Source organism: Miscanthus floridulus, chromosome 6, assembly GCF_019320115.1.
Source record: "Miscanthus floridulus cultivar M001 chromosome 6, ASM1932011v1, whole genome shotgun sequence".
Lineage (NCBI taxonomy): Eukaryota > Viridiplantae > Streptophyta > Magnoliopsida > Poales > Poaceae > Miscanthus > Miscanthus floridulus.
Genome location: NC_089585.1, coordinates 67167585 through 67190822, shown reverse-complemented (window position 1 = coordinate 67190822; position 23238 = coordinate 67167585). Strand labels below are relative to the sequence as shown.

General features: G+C 47.2%; 1 protein-coding gene across 2 annotated transcripts in view; it reads left to right on the top strand.

Moving 5' to 3' along the window:
* The window catches only part of LOC136456084 (callose synthase 7-like), a 55759-nt gene that overhangs the window by 30066 nt on the left and 2455 nt on the right, over positions 1–23238 (top strand). For both annotated transcript variants that reach the window (XM_066455845.1, XM_066455844.1), the window contains exons 12-38: positions 6328–6415; positions 10480–10602; positions 10686–10803; positions 10991–11319; positions 11415–11467; positions 11550–11610; positions 12340–12421; positions 12513–12562; positions 12641–12727; positions 12815–12916; positions 13019–13107; positions 13189–13270; positions 13353–13513; positions 13636–13759; positions 13869–13975; positions 14050–14131; positions 14231–14382; positions 14625–14734; positions 14824–14946; positions 15049–15114; positions 15196–15382; positions 15453–15567; positions 20957–21079; positions 21150–21271; positions 21369–21452; positions 22600–22712; positions 22788–23017. In XM_066455845.1, coding sequence (XP_066311942.1) covers positions 6328–6415; positions 10480–10602; positions 10686–10803; positions 10991–11319; positions 11415–11467; positions 11550–11610; positions 12340–12421; positions 12513–12562; positions 12641–12727; positions 12815–12916; positions 13019–13107; positions 13189–13270; positions 13353–13513; positions 13636–13759; positions 13869–13975; positions 14050–14131; positions 14231–14382; positions 14625–14734; positions 14824–14946; positions 15049–15114; positions 15196–15382; positions 15453–15567; positions 20957–21079; positions 21150–21271; positions 21369–21452; positions 22600–22712; positions 22788–23017 — 3163 coding nt within the window. The remainder of the gene's footprint in view (positions 1–6327; positions 6416–10479; positions 10603–10685; positions 10804–10990; positions 11320–11414; positions 11468–11549; positions 11611–12339; positions 12422–12512; positions 12563–12640; positions 12728–12814; positions 12917–13018; positions 13108–13188; positions 13271–13352; positions 13514–13635; positions 13760–13868; positions 13976–14049; positions 14132–14230; positions 14383–14624; positions 14735–14823; positions 14947–15048; positions 15115–15195; positions 15383–15452; positions 15568–20956; positions 21080–21149; positions 21272–21368; positions 21453–22599; positions 22713–22787; positions 23018–23238) is intronic.

Here is a 23238-nt window from a genome sequence, read left to right as displayed (position 1 = left end):
GAGAATTCTTACTCTCATCGAGAGAGGATGACACTAGGAGTTGAGGCAATTTTCTTGTCTATTTCTCACACAAGCTCACACAAATGCCATACCAATCTGAGGGGTTGGGGTTACATATTTATAGGCTGCTAGCCAGCCAAGCATATGCCAAGATGCTAGTCTAAGATGCTAATATGCTGTCCTAGCTAAGATGCTGTCCTCTAGTCTAAGATGCTGTCCTCTAAGATGTTGTCGTCTAGTCTAAGATGCTGTCCTAAAAACAGAAAAACAGCCACAAGGACCATGACCATGTGAGCATCACAGCCCCACAAAGACCAGCCACAATTGAGACTTATCCATCAACCAGGAGCGCCGCCAGCGCGTCCGCGCCTGTCTGGGCTACCGCCACGCTCGTGGGCATGCGCGGCTGCCCACTGCGTCGCCCGCGCTCGCGCTGCCTCCCTCTCCAGCAGCTCGAGGTCCGCGTCGGCACTGTCGTCAGCACAAACGAAGCTGCTGACGCTGCCGCGCAGAAACTCGACCTCCGCTACCGCCGCACGCGCTGCATCCGCCGCCGCCGCTGCTTCCGCCTCCGCTCTGGCTGCTGCCAGCTCCGCCGCTGCCAGCCTCGACGCCCTTGCCGCCGCCACAGCGGTCTCTGCCGCGGCAAGTTCGGCCTCCTGCCGACGCCGCGTGCTCGGGGCGACTGAGCGCTGAGACTGCCCTGCGGACATGACGCGCTATCGAGGGGCTGCTGCGTGGGGAGAGGACTGCTTCAAACGAGCTGGGAGAGGAGTGAACAGGAGCGGCCGGAGAAGCTGCTGCTGCCAACAGCTGGGGCTGTTGTGGGGCTGGGAGAGAAGATGAGCAAGAGATGCTCAGGCTACAGGATAATACGGCTCCGATACCAGTTGTTAGTCGCTGAATTCTCACTCTTGGTAGTAGGAGAATTCTTACTCTCATCGAGAGAGGATGACACTAGGAGTTGGGGCAATTTTCTTGTCTATTTCTCACATAAGCTCACACAAATGCCATACCAACCTGAGGGGTTGGGGTTACATATTTATAGGCTGCTAGCCAGCCAAGCATATGCCAAGATGCTAGTCTAAGATGCTAGTCTAAGATGCTAATATGCTGTCCTCTAGTCTAAGATGTTGTCCTAAAAACAGAAAAACAACCACAAGGACCATGTGAGCAGCACAGCCCCACAAAGACCAGCCACACATGAGACTTATCCATCAGAGAGCGTGGTGCTGTCGGAGTAGCAGGCGCCGGGGTCGGTGGAGGCTCGGGGACTGGGGTAGACGCGCTCGCCGAAGAAGAGCCGCCTACTCCCCCAGCTCCCTCGAAGTGGACGTACTCGACAGTGAAGTCGTCGTACGTCGGAGCCGAGCCGTAGTCTACCGCCTTGTCCCACGCCCATCCTCGCCCTTCGTCGAACACGTCGCGCGCCGTCCGCACACGCTGTGTCTTCGGGTCGAGGATGCGGTAGGCCTTCGAGCCCTCCGCGTAGCCGATGAACACTCCCGGAGTGCTCCTGTCGTCGAGCTTGCTGATGTGGCCAAGCTCCTTGGCGAACACGAGACAGCCGAAGACCCGCAAGTGGGAGACCGCCGGCTTGCGCCCATGCCAAGCCTCGTACGTCGTCCTGCCGTCGAGCGCTTTGGTAGGCGAGCGGTTGAGGATATAGACGGCCGTCACCACCGCCTCTCTCTAGAAGACAGCCAGCATCCCCCTCTACTTGAGGAGGGCCCGAGCCATCCCACAACCGTCTGGTTGCGCCGCTCGACGACGCCGTTCTGCTGGGGGCTGTACGGCGCGGAGTAGTGGCGCTGAATGCCCTCGTCAGCGCAGTACGACGCGAATTCAGCTGCCGTGAATTCGCCGCCGTTGTCGGTGCGCAGCACGCGCAGCTTGCGGCCGCACTCCGCCTCCGCAGCAGCCTGCGCGCGCCTGATGGCGTCCGCAGCCTCTCCCTTGTTGCCGAGGACCATCACCCACATGTAGCGGGAGAGGTCGTCGACGAGCAGCAGGAAGTAGCGTCGTCCTCCCGGTGTGGCCGGTGTCACCGGGCCACACAAGTCCCCGTGCACAAGATCGAGCATCTCCTTGGCTCGAAAGCTAGCCCGCTATGGAAAGGGGAGTCGCCTCTGCTTCGTCAACACGCAGACGTCGCAGAGCTGCTCCATATGGTCAAGGCACGGCATGCCTCACACCATCTTCGTGGCACTGAGCCGCTTCAGGGCCTCAAAGTGAAGGTGCCCGAAATGCTCGTGCCACTGCCACGCCTCGTCGTCCCGACGAGCAGCGAGACAGAGTGGTTGTGCCACCTGCACGTTAAGGACGTAGAGTCGATTTGCGCTTCTAGATACCTTGGCAAGAAGGCGACGACGACGATCCCAAATCCTCATGACTCCGTCCTCAGCCACCACGCGCGAACCGTTCTCATCCAGCTGTCCCAAGCTGATGATGGAGTTCCTCAACGCGGGGATGTAGTAGACTCCGGTGAGCAGCCTGTGCTCACTAGACACGGTGGTGAAGATGACGGAGCCGACACCCTTGATCTCCACGCCGGAGGCATCCCCAAACTTGATGGAGCCTCGGACGCTAGAGTCAAGCTTGGTGAAGAACTCCCGTTGACCGGTCATGTGATGGGTGGCGTCGGTGTCGAGGCACCACTCGTCAGTCTTGTCGTTGCCGGAGCTATCTCCGAGGAGGGCGTGTGCTTTTGGCTCGTCGAGGTGGAGGAGAGCCGCTGCGGCCGGTGCCGCTGGAGGTAGCTCAATGCTTGCATGTGCCATGAACAGAGCTGGCTCCTCCTCCTCCGCCTGTGCGATGTGGGCCTGGCCGCGTCGTGGCTGTCGGCGGTCCTTGGCCCAATGGCCGAGCTGGTCGCAGTTGCGGCAGGCGTCGTCTCGTGCCGGCTTGTGCCTGCCGGCGGCGCCGCCCTGGGTGCCTCCGCGGGCATCACCCTCGACACGTCCTCGCGCCCCGGCCTGGGCGTCTCTGCGCGCCTTGCGTGGCTTGCCGCGCTTGCGGCCGCCTGTCGCGGAAGAAGGCTCCCCCTTCTTCCGGTCACCTTGGTTGGCAAGCCACTGCTCCCGAGTGAGAAGGAGCTTCCCGCCAGTGGTGATGGGCCCCGAGAGAGACTGTGGCTCATCGCTGTCGACGACCTTGAGGCGACCTATCGCCTCCTCGATCGACATCGTGGAGAGATCCAGCAGGGACTCGATCGAGCAAGCCATCTGCTTGTACTTCTCGGGGACGCAGCGAAAGAGCTTTTCGACAGCTCTCTCCTCGCCATAGGTGTCATCGCCGAACTGCACCATCTTCTGCAACAGAGTCTTGAGACGGAGAGCAAAGTCATCAACGTCCTCACCTGGCTTGAAGGCCAGGTTCTCCCATTCCTTGCGAAGTGCCTGCAGTGTGGTGTGGACTTGCGGGCGCGGTCGCTGTCGATGCGTGCCGCAGCGATGGCGTCACAAGCCTCCTTGGCAGTCCGCTTGTTGGTAAGCGAGAACTGCATCTCGGGCGGGACTGCAGCGATGAGGGCATCCAGCGCCCGTCGATCTAGGTCGTAGTCGACGTCGCCGTATCGGACTGCCTCCCACATGTGCCGCACCTAGAGCTTTACCCTCATCACCACAGCCCACTCGACGTAGTTGGTCTTGGTGAGGGTAGGCCACCCACCGCCGGGACCGACGTCTCTGTCAACAGCCTGGAGCTCGTGGTAACCACGGTACCGATCCGGGGAGAGTCACGCTGCCTATGAAGGCCGCGCTCTCCATCGACCCGTCGGTACCGATCCGGGGAGAGAGAGCCACGCTGCCTGTGAAGGCTGCGCTCTCCATCGACCCGTCCGCCACCGTTACCGTGCGTGCCTCCTCCAGGAGCGCCGCCGGCGCGTCCGCGCCTGTCTGGGCTGCCGCCACGCTCGTGGGCGTGCGCGGCTGCCCCAGGAGCACCATCGCCGTGCGCGCCTCCTCCAGGAGCGCCGCCAACGCGTCCGCGCCTGTCTGTGGCTGCCGCCACGCTCGTGGGCGTGCGCGGCTGCCCACTGCGCCGCCCGCGCTCGCGCTGCCTCCCTCTTTAGCAGCTCGAGGTCCTCGTCGGCGGTGTCGTCAGCGGAAATGGAGCTGCCGATGCTGCCGCGCAGAGCCTCGACCTCCGCTGTCGCCGCACGCGCTGCATTCGCCGCCGCCTCCGCCTTCGCTCTGGCTGCTGCCAGCTCCGCCGCTGCCAGCCTCGACGCCCTTGCCGCCGCCGCAACGGTCTCTGCCGCCGCTCGCTCGCGTTCCTCTGCCGCGGCAAGTTCGGCCTCCTGCCGACGCCGAGTGCTCGAGGTGACAGAGCGCTGAGACTGCCCTGCGGACATGACGCACTACCGGGGGGCTGCTGCGTGGGGAGATGGCTGCTTCAGACGCACGGGGGAGGAGTGAGCAGGAGTGGCCGGAGCTGCTGCTCGCAGCTGGGGCTGTTGTGTGGCTGGGAGAGGAGATGAGCAGGAGATGCTCAGGCTACAGCATAGGACAACATCTTAGACTAGAGGACAGCATCTTAGACTAGCATCTAAAGGACAACATCTTAGACTAGCATCTTAGACTAGCATATTAGCATATGCTTGGCTGGCTAGCAGCCTATAAATATGTATCCCCAACCCCTCGGGTTGGTATGGCATTGAGAAGTAAACCAGAAAATTGTCCCAACTCCTAGTGTCATCCTCTCTCAATGAGAGTAAGAATTCTGCTACTTCCAAGAATGAGAATTCAGCGACTAACATCCCCAACAAGGTGCTCACCTCTTTCCATCTTCTATCTTGAAAACAAATATAGTTTTTTAATTTCCATAAACCCCATAAAACTGCACAACTAAACATATTGACTACCAGAAACTTTATTACTCAGCCAACATCTCCCTACCGACTCAAAATTTGTACCAATGTCAGCTATACTAAGCCACATCTGTTTGATTATCACGCAATCAAACTTCCAATGCCGGATAGATTATTCCTCCTCACAGAAAAGACAAGATAAATCCTCTATTATCTCTAGTCTGTAAACTATTTTTGGACAGTAACCATAGTAGAAAGCTTACCCTGGGAGGGATCTTAAGAGACCAGACAGCAGGAACGTGGACAGGCATAGTTCCTCCGAAATTGATGACTTTATATAGAGACACTGAGGAATATACCCCACTAGAGTTAAACTGCCAAATAAGAGATCCTACCGCCTCAGGCGGTGCTTAGGGCAGTGAGCGTGGAAGGGGGCCTCTGGTGTTCTGCAGGGGCTTCGAAGCTCCAAGAGCTCCTGCCCAGGTTGCTGGCCCTTGGTTCTTAGGCCTTGTGGTCACTGGGCGTGTTTCTCCTGTAGCTGGTGGCACTAATCTAGCCTTTTTTTTTCCTGGGTTGGGTTGTGTGTGTTCGTTCCTGTACTCGGGTTTGGGTCCTTCTGGACTCGTGTACTATCTTTTCCTACCTTAATGAAATGACACGCAGCTCTCCTGCGTAGTTCGAGAAATAAAAAGAAAAAGAGAAGAGATCCTCCGCCTTTCATTTACTGTTCAAATCTATCTATCAGAGAAAGGCAGGCATTGTTGCAGTGGTTGAGTTTCTCCACTCGTCTCCTGGACGGCCTGGGTTTCAATTAGTATCCTTGCAAAATAAACAAGAGTAAGGCCACCTAGAAATTTCCTTTCCCAGTGCACACCTCGTATGGGAGCTTTCAACACCGGGTACGCCCTATCATTGATAGGGAATAAAAAAAAATGGCGTACTCAGTGCAGAGAGCTCCCGCTCTGTGCAGGGTCTGGGAAAGGGTGTCAGTGGCAAGCCTTACCTTCGCCTATGCAATGCGAGGAGACCGCGACTCGAACCCAGGACCTTCCGGTCACAGGCGGTAAGACTCTACCGCTTGCACCAGGCCCGCCCTTCATTGATAGGGAATAAATACAACAACAACAACAACAACAAAGCCTTTAAGTCCCAAACAAGTTGGGGTAGGCTAGAGTTGAAACCCAACAGAAGCAATCAAGGTTCAGGCACGTGAATAGCTGTCTTCCAAGCACTCCTATTTAAGGCTAAGTCTTTGGGTATATTCCATCCTTTCAAGTCTCTTTTTATTGCCTCTACCCAAGTCAACTTCGGTCTTCCTCTGCCTCTCTTCACGTTACTATCCTGATAGGGAATAAATAGGAAAAAAAATTATTAATTGCTCCATTTTCTTTTGAAACACATCAAAGAAAATAAGGACATATATCATGAAAAGGAGGGTTTATTAGCAAGTTCTGGAAAAAAATAAAGCAAACAATCTTTTGTTGTCAGTTTCTTTGATGAGCCTTCCACATTTTCAGGTCAAAAAAATGCTTCAAAAAACTTGGATGGCCAATGGATCCAACAGCTGACTTTTTTGCGGAGACCAGAGCCAAGAATGAAACTGAGGTCACTCACTAATTATTTGCGTTATTTTGATTTTTGTTGAGCATGCACTCTTGGCAGTTTGGCATGAGAACAACAGATTGTTTCTGTGTTTCAACACATTATTTAACATCAGATTCAAGAACTGTAATCCACATTCCACACATGGCACACATCTTCAGTTCTCTGGCTTATGTATGGATTGTCCTATGTCGAGTTTAGAAAAGATTACTTCCTTCTAGAACTTTTGACTGGGTATTGTCTTCTTCCACGAAGCTTTCAGTTCATCTGTCCATTACAATCTGGTCCAAATAATTTTTACATTAGTTATGTTAATTGTTAACTGCGTCGTGGTTTAGCTTATGAACAGGATTTCCACCCTAAAAACTAGAGCTGTATTGTGCAGTTCTGTTTTTTGTTTAATGTGTAAGCAACACCTTTTAGGTTAGGCAAGTAAGCATCTCCACAGAATACATCTAATACTCACTTTAAGTATTGGAATAATGATGCAGAAGTTTCTCAATAGATGCAAATCTCACTATAGAGAAGTTGCATCATATGAATACATGCATTATGGATCCCCTCACAGTACTGTTTGATTGGGGAGGTAAGTACGAAACGGATTGTAGAGACGGATAGCCTGCAGTATAGGGCGAACAGATGGATACATCAGTCTATAGAAAGGGAGACATGAGGAGGGTATTTGTGGTTTAATCTTCACATAATTGATCACAATGGTTTCCGTAGAGACAGTGCCTAGCAACCTTAACTAAGAATGGATGCAAAACTAATCATATCTACCCTTATCTCAACTGACTGACTTAAGGCCTAGACAACGACGACAACAACAACATAGCCTTTCAGTCCCAAGTAAGTTGGGGTAGGCTAGAGTTGAAACCCACCAAGAGCCCCAATTCACGGTTCAGGCACTTCAATAGCTGCTTTCTATGTACTCCTATTCAAACATAGATCTCTAGATATATCCCAAGCTTTCAAATCTCTTTTTATTGCCTCCTCCCATGTCAATTTTGGTCTTCCTCTGCCTCTCTTCATATTATTAGCTTGGCTTAGGACTCCACAATGCACTGGTGCCTCTGGAGGTCACGTACTTTGATGGGGCTTTATGTTTGTCCAAAGACCACCACATAACATTTTTTGGTATCTTGTCATAAGCCTTCTCCAAGTCAATGAAAACTAAGTGAAGGTCCTTCTTCTGCTCTCTAAACCGCTCCATAACCTGTCTTATTAAGAAGATTACTTCTGTGGTTGACCTTGCAGGCATGAAACCAAATTGGTTTGTTGATATTTGTGTCGTTCCTCGCAGGCGCTGCTCGATGACTCTCTCCCATAACTTCATAGTATGGCTCATCAACTTAATTCCCCGATAATTAGTACAACTTTGGATATCTCCCTTGTTCTTGTAGATTGGTACCAATATGCTTCTTCTCCACTCCTCAGGCATCTTGTACGATCGAAAGATATTGTTGAACATCGTGGTTAGCCATACTATAGCTATATCCCCGAGACATCTCCACACCTTGATTAGGATACCATCAGGGCCCATCGCTTTGCCCCCTTTCATCCTTTTCAAAGTTTCTCTGACCTCCGATTCTTGAATCCTTTGCACAAAGCGTCTGTTAGTGTCATCAAACGAGTCGTCCAGCTGAACGGTGGTGTTCTCGTTCTCACCATTGAACAATTTATCAAAATACTCTTGCCATCTATGTCTGATCTCATCCTCCTTCACCAAGAGATGCTCCCTCTCATCCTTTATGCAGTTGACTTAAGGCCTAGACAACAAAAAGAATAATAGTGCGTCTGCATCCTAACGTATCTATCCATGTTACGTTCATCTACTCCCTCCGTACCCCGAAAAGTGAAATTTTAAATTTGAACAAATCATTTTTTTTTCTTAAATTTGACTGAAGTTTATATAAAATAATTTCAATATTTATGTCTTCAAATTAAATAGGCTTACTATTCCGTGTTAATCTATTGATATTTATTCAGTATCATAAATGATCAAAAATAAAAAATTGCCAGCTATAGTCTATTAGGACTCTCTTGGCCATAGCATTTGTCCCCTCACAAGACAGCTCACCCTTGAGTTATGCTTCAAGTAATGCCATGTTGCATTAGGCACCTCTCATGAGCCCTGGCTAGCCTCATGGCTAGCTGCAGATCCTGTGGGTTTGGCAACTCCACGTTGATGCAAAGGGCGTGTACATTGCACTTGTCTCCTTGTGAGATTGACCTGACACGAACCTCTCTTGGTACTCCACAGTTCCTGTCATACATATGGGCCAACGAGCTATGCCAACCCATTACTCATAATCCGTATTGAAGGCCTTGAGTGGAAACGGACAGAATCCTTAAGGCGTGGTCTGTGTGCCGCCATGCCTGCATTGTGTTCCAGCTGGTAGCACCACTGTTGGCTGTCACCTTCAAATGGTATGATGCCAGTGAAATAATCTCCATAGTCCGGAAGATTTGTTTGCCGCATTTGAACCATCCCATGGCGTCATATGTAGGCACTCCAGCTTGTCATAGAGGTGTATTGGGTTTCACACACTCTATTCCTGGACCTAATGATGCTCATGCTTGGGTGGCATGAAAAGTGGAGGGTGGTATTTCTTGTGACGCTATATATTGGTGGCCAAAGGCTTGTTGAGTTTGCCTTCAGATGGTGGAAATAAGAGGTAGATCTGTAGGGTTTTGGAAAATCCCAGCTGATGATGGGGCACTATGTTAGGGACTGATTTCTTCTCGAAGTCTTTGAGGCGCATGCTGAACGCATCATGGTTTCCTGCAATGTCTGCTAGCTTTGTTTCTCACACAGGAGTGTCCAGTGTTCACCAACAGAGGGATCCCCAGTCTGGAAAGACATGCCAACTGCGCCTCCCAGGAATCTGCATTGGATCATCAGTATGCTGCTGGTAGTTGTAGGGGGAATAGAATTGGGCGGGATTGTAATCCCAAATAACTCTATGCTAGGGCGGAGCTAGAGCAAATTCGAGGGGGTGTGCTTGCCTTGTGGGTACATAAATTTTTACCATAGGGGTGCGTATATGGTGAAAAGTTGATAATAATCACTGTTTTTCCGTTTTTTCATGGGTGTGGCCGCATCCCTATCATCAACATGGATCCGCCCCTTCCTAGTCGTGATATACTCTAACAGTTGTCTTTGAAATAGGATGCATGAATCACTTTTCGATCTTGTACAATCTGACAATGTAATTGAGAAGATGGGAGTGGACGTTGTGCACTATTCTGGAAATCGCAAACATTCATGTGTAGTTTAATACATATGACCCAAAAAAATCCTGATTGATTTTCTCCAAGAGAACCAACCAACCAAGTAGCTAAGTAGTGCATGCTCCAGTGCTTAACTGCTTATTCTGTTAAAACACTCTACATTAGAGATGCCATTATATTTACTACATCCATTAGAATTTTTGGAACAGTGCATCATGCACTTTCCTAGTTTTTCTAACGTGCCTTTTTTGGGTTCATCCCAATCACCACCATAACTTGGAAAAGTCTGTTATTTTGATGGGGCTTAACATGATTTCTATATGAGAAAATATGGCCAGCCAATCTATCACATTAACAATGTGAAGAATTTCACGAAGTGAAAAGGCACAGTAGTTGGAAGTGACAAATAAAACTGGGGTAGAAACACATTGGCAAACCAGTTGATTTGATCAGATTTAATTGAGTTTATATGTAAAGAATAATACATCTTTTAAAGGATGACATATCAAGTGATTTTTATATGCCTACTTTTGATGATCTGATTGCTTATATATTAAAAAGGAATCCCAGGCCATGCAACACATTTTGCAATAAAAAGTCCCTTCTTTGGCATTGTTGTAATGTTGTGTCATGCTTTTCAGATGACATATAGTGATTGCTTCTTATTGACGGTATAAGCTCCTCAAAATATGTGTAACTAGATAAAGGAACAGAGAAACATAGATTAAGATGCAATTACTTATGCCTGAGTTAATATGCCTGTTGCTGAAGAAAATTTGATCAGAAAAGTATATATCGTGTTATGATGGAACTAACTTTAGCTGTTTCTACAGCAACACGGTCACGTCATTAGCAGAAGAAGGGCGTCAAAAACAAATTTTGTTGAAGTTCGTACATTTTTGCATCTATTCAGAAGTTTTGATCGTATGTGGGCCTTCTTTATATTGGCTTTCCAGGTAATGATGACCTTTGTTCTGCACAGAAGTTTTTGTATTCATTTTTCCAGTGTGCCACATAATCTGTTTTTCTTCTCTTGAAGGCCATGGTAATTATTGCCTGGAGCCCTTCTGGGTTACTTTCTTCTATATTTGAACCAGAAGTTTTCAAAAATGTATTAACAATCTTCATAACAGCAGCATTCCTCAACTTCCTTCAAGGTACAAACTTAATTTGACTCCAGGGGCTTTCTGCATTTTTTACCTTACTTTTTTCTCATACTGCATTATTTAACCAAGTTTTTGTTAATTTTGACTTGTATGCGGAGTCTTAATACTATCTGCTGCTGCTGTGGCCCTTGCTTCAAATGCAACACAATTTCTAAAATTGGTCTTTAAACCTTTTCAGCCACGCTAGAGATAATTCTCAACTGGAAGGCTTGGAAGAGCCTGGAGTGCTCACAAAGGATACGATATATCCTGAAGTTTGCTGTAGCTGTTGCCTGGTTGATAATTCTTCCTACTACATACTCAAGCTCTATTCAAAATCCCACAGGCCTTGTGAAGTTCGTCAGCAATTGGATAAATTTGCAGAATGAAACAATTTATAATTATGCTGTTGCCCTTTACATGTTACCAAACATATTCAGTGCCCTGTTTTTCATGTTTCTACCAATTCGACGGGCCTTAGAGCGCTCAAATGCTCGCATTATTAGGTTTCTCTTATGGTGGACCCAGGTAAGGTTTTGTATATTTATAACTATATTGATGTACATAAGTTCTTAGCAGAACTGTTTATACATAACATCTCACAAATTTTGTTTTTTAATCAGCCAAAGTTATATGTTGCTCGAGGCATGTATGAAGACACTTGCTCACTTCTTAAGTAAGGATCACATTTTCTTGTCACCTATTCTTTTCATTCTTACCATCTGTATCTAATACTATTTTTGTTTACATAAAACCAGGTACACAACGTTCTGGATTCTACTGCTTATATGCAAGCTCGCCTTCAGTTATTATGTTGAGGTTGGTATAAAAAATACTATATTTTTTTACTATTGGTAGCATGTGAAAGGCAAATATGCCTTTTACAGGATACCCAAGAATTCACACGAGCACAATGGTTTTGGTGGCTGGAAATGACTTAGCCTTTTCTGTTTTTCTCTCACATATATGGGCAGCCAAGAGCTACAATCATGGCTGTGACATCCTCCTAATTAATGCAGAACATCACCCAACTAACCAGCCTACTACTCCATGCTGAAATTAAAAAAAAAAGTAAATGCTATGAACCTAGACACTAGCATGCACCTAGACACACAGGATTATTTCCAACAGCATGTTGCTTGCAATATCATATCACTAAAATCACAAAGATTGTAACTTCAACTTATATTATGTTAATTCTCTTTATTGTTAGAATGTGCTTTGATTCTAGCATCTCTTTAGATTACACTGCCACACCTGGACAATTTTCTATAAAATCCTGATTCGAAAATTTCCATTGCTTTGTGTAACCCATTTGTTACTTAATAGAGTTTAATCTTCTACTTCCTCCATTCCAAATTGTAAGTCATTTTGGCTTTTCTAGGTACATAATTTTTTCTATGCATCTAGATATGCATTATGTCTAGATACATAGTAAAAGCTATGTATCTAGAAAAGCTAGAACGACTTACAATTTGGAATGGAGGGAGTATATCTTTAAATGTGCAATAATTACTGAGATTTTCGATGCTCATTTACCATTGGCAGATTGCGCCTCTAGTTGAACCTACCAGGATAATCATGTCACTGGAAAGGCCACCTTACGAGTGGCATGAATTCTTCCCAAACTGTAAGTTAATTTTTTGTATTCTAGCATATTATATTTATATCTTACTCCTATGCATAGTCTGTAGCACTGAGAAGATGCTTAATTTTCACAGTGCGGCATAATTTAGGTGTTGTGGTTACTGTATGGGCTCCAATTGTCATGGTAAGTAAGTTTTTTCTTGGGGGTGGTGTGAGGGGGGCGGGGGCGGAGATTTTGCCCCTAATTTGAATTTCCATGCAGGTATACTTCATGGACACACAAATATGGTATGCCATTTTCTCCACAATATATGGTGGAGTACATGGTGCATTCAGCCGCTTGGGTGAGGTTGGTACCTGGAGACTAAGTGTACCCTTGGAGTGCTGACATTCTATATTTACTGATCTTAAAATTTGCATAATGTTTACCATGAAGATACGAACCCTTGGGATGTTAAGATCAAGGTTTGAGGCAATTCCAAGAGCATTCGGCAAAAAACTTGTACCTAATCATGGTAGTCACTTGAAACAAGATGAGGTCTGGTTGTGGTTGTGGTTGTGCTATTTTTTCTTGTATCCATCTTTTTATGCCATTGTTCTAATGGACTTAATAGTGGATTTAATGAACTTTTTCCACCAGGAGGACAAAAACCCACCCTTTGATAAGTTTGCTGACATATGGAATGCATTTATTAATTCATTGCGAGAAGAGGACTTACTAAGCAATAGGTTCCCATTGCTGTTAAATTTTCTTGATTTTTTATATTGAATGTGTCACACCTTAAAATGATGTATTTTCTTTATCTACAGGGAGAAAGATCTATTGGTCGTTCCATCATCTGGCAGTGAAACAAGTGTTTTTCAGTGGCCTCCTTTCCTTCTTGCCAGTAAGGTACACACATTATGCACTACTTTATTGCTATATAACCCTGTGGGATTCTGTTCTGCTCATTGCCAAGATATCTTGTATTTAGATTCCAATTGCACTTGACATGGCAAAGAGTGTCAAGAAAAAAGATGAAGAACTCATGAAGAGGATAAAGCAGGATCCTTATACTGAGTATGCTGTAATAGAATGCTACGAGACATTATTAGATATCCTTTTCAGCATTATAGTTGAACAAAGTGATAAGAAGTAAGCCATCTTTTCTTTGCCCCCCCCCCCCCCCCCCCCCCCCCCCCCTATCTCAAGTGATGCTTGTTTTTTGTAATTTGGCTAACTTATTTTGTTGGTATTGCATTTCACCGTTGCTACAGAGTTGTTGATAGAATATGTGACAGCATACAAGATAGCATCCGCCGGAAATCACTTGTGAAAGAATTCCGATTGGATGAGCTTCCTCAGCTAAGTGCTAAGTTTGATAAATTGCTAAATCTACTGGTACCACCATACTAGTAACTCCTAGTCCTTTTCGTTTCTTAAATAAATATATTTTCTGTACTAAATGCTCCTTTTACATTTCCAAAAAAAATGTTTGTTCGATTTGCAGAAGGAATATGAAGAGAATGATCCTGTAAAGAAAGACACACAGATTGCCAATCTGTTGCAGGATATAATGGAAATTATCACACAGGATATTATGAAAAATGGGCAAGGGTAAGTTGTATTTTGACATGAGCAGATAAATAGATAGTCTCTGATCTCTCTCTCTCTCCCCCTCCCTCTTGCAGTGTCTTGAAGGACGAGGGCCCAAAACAACTGTTCGCAAATTTAAATCTGGGCTCGTTGAAGCATGTTGCTTGGAGGGAGAAGGTCTGGTTCCTGGAGAAACCTTTTCTGTAGTTACACTTTTAGCAATATTGTTTACTAGTTAGGAGCAGTATGTTATGTGGTGATATTCTATGTGAACAGTGCATTAGGCTTCAATTGTTGTTGACAACAAAGGAATCTGCCATATATGTACCAACGAACTTGGAAGCTCGGCGTAGGATCACCTTTTTTGCAAACTCGCTTTTTATGAAAATGCCAAGGGCACCACCTGTCCGTAGCATGATGTCCTTCAGGTAGGCAACCTAGCTCGCTTGGACTCCCTTTTTTTGCATCACTTAATGTTATCAAGGTTTTTTTGGCTCTTTGCCTTCTTGGCACTCAGTTTGAAACTGTTTTCAGAAGTCAGCAATAGCTTTCAGAGCTAGCATATTTATGCCAAATCATTCCTTCACATTATGACACTTTCTTAAAATAGGATTTCATTACAGGTTCTTATTCTGATTGTTTTTTAATTGCTTCTCTGCTTTTGCACCAGTGTTTTAACTCCATACTTCAAAGAGGAGGTGCTCTTTTCCCCAGACGATCTTCATAAGAAAAATGAGGATGGTATATCAATACTGTTCTACCTACGGAAAATATATCCAGGTATTTTGCAGATGCTAGACATAAAACTGTGTGAGATAGTTATTTCTGCTGTTAGGAAATGATTCACCATGACTCTTGTGTGTCCATAGATGAATTTAGGAACTTCCTTGAGCGGATAGAGTTTAAACCGAAGGATGAAGAAGAACTTAAAGACAGGATGAATGAGATCTGTCCTTGGGCATCTTATAGGGGTCAAACGCTCACCAGAACAGGTAAAATGACTAATGCAATCCTGTGGTTCATCAAAATATAACTTGTTCTCTAACTTCTTTGTTTTGACTTTTTTTCTTGAACTACTTTTTTTACTTTGCTAGTGAGAGGAATGATGTACTACAGGAAGGCACTTGAAATCCAATGCCTTCAAGATACCAAAGATCTTGGTAAGATTAATGTTTTCATGTTTTCCTTTTTCAAATCCATGTGTATCATTGTATGTTTGATTACGCGTTTATTTTTTGTAGCTAAATTTGACCGAGACAGATCAGTAGAATCCTATCAAGAGTTGCAATCTGGTATTGAAATGGCACAAGCTATTGCTGATATCAAATTCACCTATGTTGTCTCATGTCAAGTCTATGGCATGCAAAAGACGTCAAAGGATGGAAAAGACAAAAGCCGCTATCTGAATATCCTCGATCTCATGATAATGTACAGAAGCTAATGCTCTATACCTACATAGTAAGCTTGCTCCAACCCATCTGACTTGTAAATTACACAGAAACCCATCACTACGAGTTGCTTTCATTGATGAGGTCGAAGCTCCAACCGGAAATGGAGCAACTGAGAAGACGTATTATTCCGTTCTTGTCAAAGGTGGTGAAAAATATGATGAGGTACTTGTCAGATAAAATTTATAGATTCACTTGCCTTTGCATAACACATGAAGTCATAAGTCCTGGGCAACCCATATGGAAAATAGAAAAGAACAATATAATTTTTGAATTTTTACTCATTTCATTTCCAAAATTTTTGGATTTGGTAAATGAAGTTATATGAAAATCCAGTTGTTAGGATTGGCTTGGTTGACATTGGTATATAGCCTATCTTATGTTAAATAACAAGCCTTCTATTATCTATTTTCTTTGTAGTTAATACGTGTGCTTGGGAGTCCTTGCAATTGGAGTTGACTATGTCATAACTGTAGAAACACACCTCACACCCAATATGGGGGGGGGGGGGGGGACCTTCATATATATAAGCCAATATGGCTGGGTATACAAGGAATACAATCAAGTATACATAGCAGGTGCTAATTATAGCTAATCACACATAGATCTGCCTAATACCCGCCTGCAGTCTAAGTAGGAGGATCCCGGACGCATAGACTGGACCTGAATTCAGTAAACAGCTGTACAGGAAGGCCCTTGGTCATGATGTCTGCGAACTGGTGAGAGGACGGCACATGAAGAACCCGAACTTGTCCCAAGGCGACCTTCTCACGGACGGAGTGAATGTCAATCTCAATGTGCTTTGTGCGACGATGATGAACGAGGTTGGTTGTCATGTAGACAGTGCTGACATTGTCGCAGCAGACAACCGTCGCCGAAGCAATGGAGACGTGGAGCTCCTGCAGGAGCTGGCGCAGCCAGCAACACTCGGCCACCACATGAGCAACAACACTGTACTCTGCTTCTGCACTAGAGCGGGAGACCGTGGTCTGATGCTTGGAGGACCGAGAAATCAGATTGTCGCTGAGGTAGACACAATAGCCGGAGGTGGAGCGCCGAGAATCTGGGCAGCCAGCCTAGTCGACATCGGAGTAGGCGACCAGTGACAGAACAGGGCCGACACCGATGTGGAGGCCGGAGGAGAGAGTGCCCTTCAGGTAGCGTAGGATCCGCTTGATCATCGAGAGGTGCGGCTCGCGGGGATCATGCATGAAGAGGCACACCCGTTGGACTACTGGAGCGCGCCAGCAAGGCTCCGGTATGCGGACGGATCAACAACAGGTGCACCGGCGGTTGCGGATAGCTTGGCCTGAGTGTCAACAGGTGTCGACGTAGAGTGACACTCAGCCATGCCGGCGCGTTGAAGAAGCTCAACGGCGTACTGTCGCTGGGATAAGAACAAGCCGTCGGCGGAGCGAGTGACGGAGATCCCGAGGAACTGATGGAGTGCGACCATGTCAGTCATGGCAAACTCAGAGTGGAGGCGCCCAATGACCTACTGAAGAAATGTCGTCGAGGACGCAGTAAAGACGATGTCGTCGACGTAGAGGAGCAAGTAGGCGATACTGGTCCCGTATTTGTAGACAAAGAGGGAGGTGTCGGAAGTCGAGGCGACGAAGCCGAGCTGGCGAATGTATGTCGCAAAACGCTGGTACCAGGCTTGGGGAGCCTGCTTCAGGCCGTAGAGGGAGCGCTGCAACAGACACACATGGTCAGGAAAAACGGGGTCGACGAAGCCTGGGGGCTGCTGGCAGTAGACGGTCTCCTCCAGATGTCCATGGAGAAAAGCGTTCTTGACGTCTAGCTGATGGATAGGCCAGGCGCGTGAGGCAGCAATGCTGAGAACAGCCCGGATGGTTGCTGGTTTGACCACCGGGCTGAATGTCTCGTTGTAGTCGATACCGTGGCGCTGGGAGAAGCCACGAACCACCCAGCGAGCCTCGTGGCGGGCAAGGGTACCATCGGAGTGGTACTTGTGCTTGAATATCCACTTGCCTGTGACAACGTTGGCGCCGGGTGGCCGGGGCACGAGGCACCATGTCCCGTTGTCGATGAGCGCCTTGTACTCCTCAGCCATGGCCGCACGCCAATTTGGATCAGCCAAACCGTACGGTAGTTGGCGGGAAGCGGAGACGGAGTGGTTGTCGCAGAGGGACCCACATACCGCATAACCGGTATGGCCCTGGACTGGGTCCGCGTGATGCGTCGTTCCTATGGAGCTGCGGGCACATGTGGCTGCTGGACAGGAGCAGGAGCCTGCAGGACAGGTGCAGGAGACGGTCCCGGTGCTGTAGAGGACCCATCATGCGCCTGGGGATGCCGGCTGTAGATAAGTCGGATGTCCCGAGCTGGTGGAGCGGCGTGAACAACAACTGGAGCCGGGGCAGCCGCTGGAGGAGCAGCAGGTGGTGGATCGGCTGCTGGTGGAGCAGCAGGCAGTACGGGGCTGTGAAACAAGATCGCGGGGTCGTCGGTCAGCTCCTCAATGAATCCTTGGTGTGGCTGCCCAACAGTAGTGGGCAAGGATGTAGGACGCACCGGCACTGTAGTACCTGCAAGCAAAAAATCCAGGTCGCTTGGCGAGGACCTAGAGGGGTAAAGCCCGAAGGGAAAACAAGTCTCATCGAAGACCACATGGCGAGAGATGATGACGGGCTGAGTGGCCATGTCGAGGCAGCGGTACCCCTTGTGGGAAGAGGGATAGCCGAGAAAAACACAAGCTGTGGAGCGAGGGGAGAGTTTGTGGTGAGCCGTGGCGGTCAAGTTTGGATAACAGAAACACCCAAAGATACGTAAGTGGGAGTACTCGGGAGGTTTGTTGTGGAGGAGGGTATATGGAATGGTGTGGCGAACAACAGAGCATGGACGCCTGTTCAGAAGATATGTGGCTGTGGCGAGCACCTCAGCCCAGTACTGAGCAGGCATGTGTGCATGGAGGAGCATTGTGCGGCTGATGTTGTTCAATGTGCGAAGAAGGCGTTCAGCCTTGCCATTTTGTGGGGAGGTATATGGACACTGAGAGGCGTAAATGAATACCACGGGAAGCAAAGAGAGTATGGAGGGTATTGTTTACGAACTCAGTGCGGTTGTCGGCTTGGATAGCTTTGATGGCAAGGCTGAATAGAGTGGACATAATTGCAAAAATTTGTAATATGTGTGGGGACTTCAGATTTGCGAGTGAGGGGAAAGGTCCAACAGAAATGAGTGAAATCATCAAGTAAAACGAGATAATATTGATACTTGGATACACTGGCAACCGGGGATGTCCATACATCACAGTGAACAAGTTCAAAAGGCATGGAGCTAAATGAACTAGAATCTGAAAAAGGAAGGCGCACATGTTTGCCAAGCTGACAAGAATGACATAGTTGGTGCTCTACTTTATTACAGGCTGATGGACGCATTACGATGAAGAATGTCAATGGTGGCGGAGCTGGGATGACCAAGATGGTGATGCCAGAGGTCGGTGGAGATGGTGATGCTGGCGTGTGGAGCGGAAGACGTAGCAGGGAAGGTGTAAAGGTCGGCAGCACTATTGCAGCAAAGCATCACGCGTTGGTCGGGATATCCTTGACAGAAAAAACCAAGAGCGTCAAATTCTATAGAGCAGTTGTTGTCCCTAGTAAATTGACGGACAGATAGCAGATTGCAGACTAGGGATGGGACAACTAAGACATTATTAAGATGAAAATTGGACTCTGGTGTATGAAGCACAGACTCGCCACGACATGAAATGGGAAGAGTTTGACCATTGCCAATGGTAATGGAAGAGTAAGGAGGAGGATGGCGAGAAAGGAGTATACCATCCGAGGAGCTCATGTGGGAGGAGGCGCCGGAGTCTAGGACCCAGGGATGCTGGCCCTGGAGATGCATCTGATTGAGTGCAGCAACGAGACCATCCTGGTTCCACATGGGAGCCTGTTGGGAGACGTGGAACGACGCAAATGTCGTCAGGGGCTGCGTAGGCGCGAAGGCCGTGTGAGCGTGAGGAGGGGCGCCAAGCACGCCTGGGCAGCCAGCCGCCCTGCTGAGCCGAAGGACGGCCCTGTGGCGCCCATGGATTGTAGCAAATCCAGGGGCCCATGGGTCGGTATTGGCCGTTCTGGCCAGCCGGCTGGGACGCGCTTGCAACGCCGCCACGCTGCTGCGCTAGGGCCGTTGTTCCAGCCACGCCGGCCCTTGCCCTTGCTCTTGCCGCCGCTGCTATTGCCACCGCCGCCGCCCTTGTTGCTGCTGCCGTAGCCGGTCACGTGTGGGTTGTGTGCACCTCTAGAGGTGGCTGTGGCAGCGAGAGCACGACACCCGCCCGGGCTGGTGCAGCCAGACCCGGCGGTGGCGAGGAGGGCGGTGCTGGCGACCGTCTTTTCATCGTTGGTGAGATGGAACTCCTTTAGTGCCAGCATGTCATGGGCTCTGGCGAATGTGGGAAGTACAGCGGAGTTGGCGATGTCGTCGGCGGTGTTGGAGAAGCGAGGATTGAGGCCACGCCGAAGGGCGAGAACGAGCTGCGAGTCCTTGACAGGATGGCCGACGTCGCGAAGAGCGGCGGCCTTGGTCTTCAGCCGCTGGCAGTACGCCGAGATGGTGCTGGTACCTTGCACCATGGACTGAAATTCGTTGAGGAGGAAGATGGCGCGCGGCTCCCGGTTGGCGCGGAAGATCCCCTCAATGGCCACCCACAGATCACGGGCGGTTGGATCGGCACCGTCCATGGCGAGGTCGAGGACGGAGTCGTCGACGGAGCCGGAGATCCAAGCCCCGGACGCAGCACTCCGCGGCATCCCGCTGAGGATCATCAGGTCGATGGGGAGCAGAGTCGTCGATGTGCGAGCGAAGGCCGAACTTGCCGCACAACGACTTGAAGAAGAACGCCCACTTGGAGTAGTTGGATTGAAGGTCCAGCGTAATCGGGATGTGGGACTTGACATTGACTGTGGCGTAGTGGTGAGCCACGATCGGTGCAGCAGCGCCGGCGCTCATGGCAGGCATGGTGGGAGTGCCTGTCGCGGGCAGGGTGCCGGCCCCGGTGGCCGGGGAGGAGGCGGAGGCGAGGGAGGCCGACGTGTCCATCGGAGAGGAGAGAGGGAGCAGCCGGTGAGGGTGGACGGGCGCGAGGGAGTCGCGCGCGTTGGGGCTGCGGCGCGATCAGGAAGGGGTCGCGCGGGGGGAAGGGCGGAAAAAATAGGATCTGATAGTCTGATACCATGTAAAAACACACCTCACACCCAATATGGGGGGTGACCTTCATATATATAGCCAATATGGCTGGGTATACAAGGAATACAATCAAGTATACATAGCAGGTGCTAATTATAGCTAATCACACATAGACCTGCCTAATAATAACAATAATGCTTTCCTAAGGTTACACTCCTACAAAAGAATCTTTTACTAAATAGTGTGTGATATATATATATAAGTAGTTTCTTATCAAGGTATCTACACCGATTCATGCAATATAAATGCTCGGGGTTAGCACCATTGTGTTATTTCTGTGTACATGTGATTAAATCAGATGCCATTTTCATTCTTGACTCTGCAAATTTTGTTTTAGGAAATTTACCGCATAAAGCTTCCCGGCAAACCAACAGATATTGGAGAGGGAAAACCTGAAAACCAAAATCATGCTATCATCTTCACCAGGGGAGAAGCACTTCAGGCCATTGATATGAATCAGGTTTAGTTTTGAATTCCACATGGTACACATTGTAATAAAGTAGTACTGATTTATTTTAATTACTCCTTAGGATAATTATATTGAGGAGGCGTTTAAAATGAGAAATGTGCTGGAGGAGTTTGATGAGAGTAAAAAGTATGGGAAGAGCAAACCCACTATATTAGGCCTACGTGAGCACATTTTTACTGGAAGGTATGCCCATATGCCTAAAGATTTGTTTAAGTGTCTTGTTCATGCCATTTATATGCAAGGTATGAGTGCTAATAACATTGCTGTGTTTCTATTTTAGTGTTTCGTCACTGGCTTGGTTTATGTCCAATCAAGAGACCAGTTTTGTTACTATTGGGCAAAGAGTTCTGGCAAATCCTCTCAAGTATGCAAATCTATCTTTTATTTCATGTTGATATATGTTAAGCTTGTGTATGAACTGTACAGCTAGAGTTATTTGGACTATTTATCCCATAATACCTCTTGTTTTCCACAGTTCCAGAGGACCATAAATAGAACAGATAGATATAAATATAGCGTGCACACACACACATACACACACACTATTTATCTGGACTATTTAACAATATAGATTGAATTGATTGTTTTCTTTTGATTGAAAATTTATTCAAATTGTATATATGTGCTAAAACATATCGATGGGGAACCGTTATTTGTATTTCTGGTTTTGTATGTGGTATACCTCAAGGTTCAAGTATATGAATGTGTCCCTTCTTTTCCTTCAGTGAGAACTCACATTTAGATTCTGATAAGACCATAATACAATTTAAAAGAGGCTCAAGAAAGTGTCCTGTTGTTAGGTATAGGATACTATTTCTATTCCAGATTGGAGATGGGAGTAAATAGAGATGAAGTCTTTAAGAGTTAGTCCAAAATTTGGTTCAGATAATTCCTATAATAAACAGTGTGGGGTTCAATTAGAACAACACAATTGTTCGTTCAAAATTTTAGTTCTGACTCATCCCAAATTGCCATCTTTTCTTGAACATTAGTCTCCATGAGCAAGAGCAGTTGGCCTAAAGTCTACTGCAGGTCCACTCTGGGGGGCAGAGAGGTGTATGTAATACTGTCAGCATGACTGTTGAAGCTGTTATCTTGCTCTTTCAGTCTGTTTTTCCCCTTTTAAATTTGATATCACTCTTTCATTCTGTTGATTCGGTGAATGAGAAAGAAAGGTACAGGATAACTGTTTCGGTGTTCCAATCTACTGAAACTGGAAAGGGCATTGGATTTGGGCTCTAGAGAGAACAAGAGAGGATTGTGTGTTTGCTGCAGTGGAGAGGAACTCGCTGTTAGATGATACTACAAGTCTCAGATAACTACTAGAATTTCAAGATTAAAATGGAAATACCTTGATTTGATATTTCTTTCCGTGTTTTTTGAATAATGACTGATTTTGTATTTTTCATGTTGTTCATGTGTGTCAAAGTGCACATTTTCTTCACATCATGTTATTGCTTTCTTTTTGCGACAAGGCTGTGTTTTTGTTGTTCATGGTTGCTTGAAAACAGGGTTCGGTTCCATTATGGCCACCCAGATATTTTTGATAGACTCTTCCATATCACCAGAGGAGGCATAAGTAAAGCTTCAAAGACTATAAATCTGAGTGAAGATATCTTTTCAGGTACATGCGTCTCAGTGAAACAACTTGCACTTGTTCCTTAACTTGTCAGCACTTACAAAACTTGATATTCAGTAGGTTTTAATTCAACCATGAGAGGAGGAAATGTTACACATCACGAATACATGCAAGTTGGTAAGGGGCGTGATGTGGGGATGAATCAGATTTCTAGCTTCGAAGCTAAGGTGGCCAATGGCAACGGTGAACAAACATTAAGCCGTGACATTTATCGGCTTGGACGTAGATTTGACTTCTACAGAATGTTATCTTTCTATTTTACTACAGTTGGGTTCTATTTCAGTAGCATGGTAAGAAACTAAAATAATAAATCATATCTAAAACCTTATGATCAAATATCACACTATGAATTTCTCTTCCTTCTATGCAAAAAGTAAGGAGAGCCCTACTGGAATTTAAAGAAAAACCTAAACTACAAGGTCTTTTTTGCAAAGTTAAAAGGAGAAAAATAAATTAATTCTGAGTTATCCCAGCTGCTGGGACAGAAGTAGAGTTAATCTGACCTTATGTC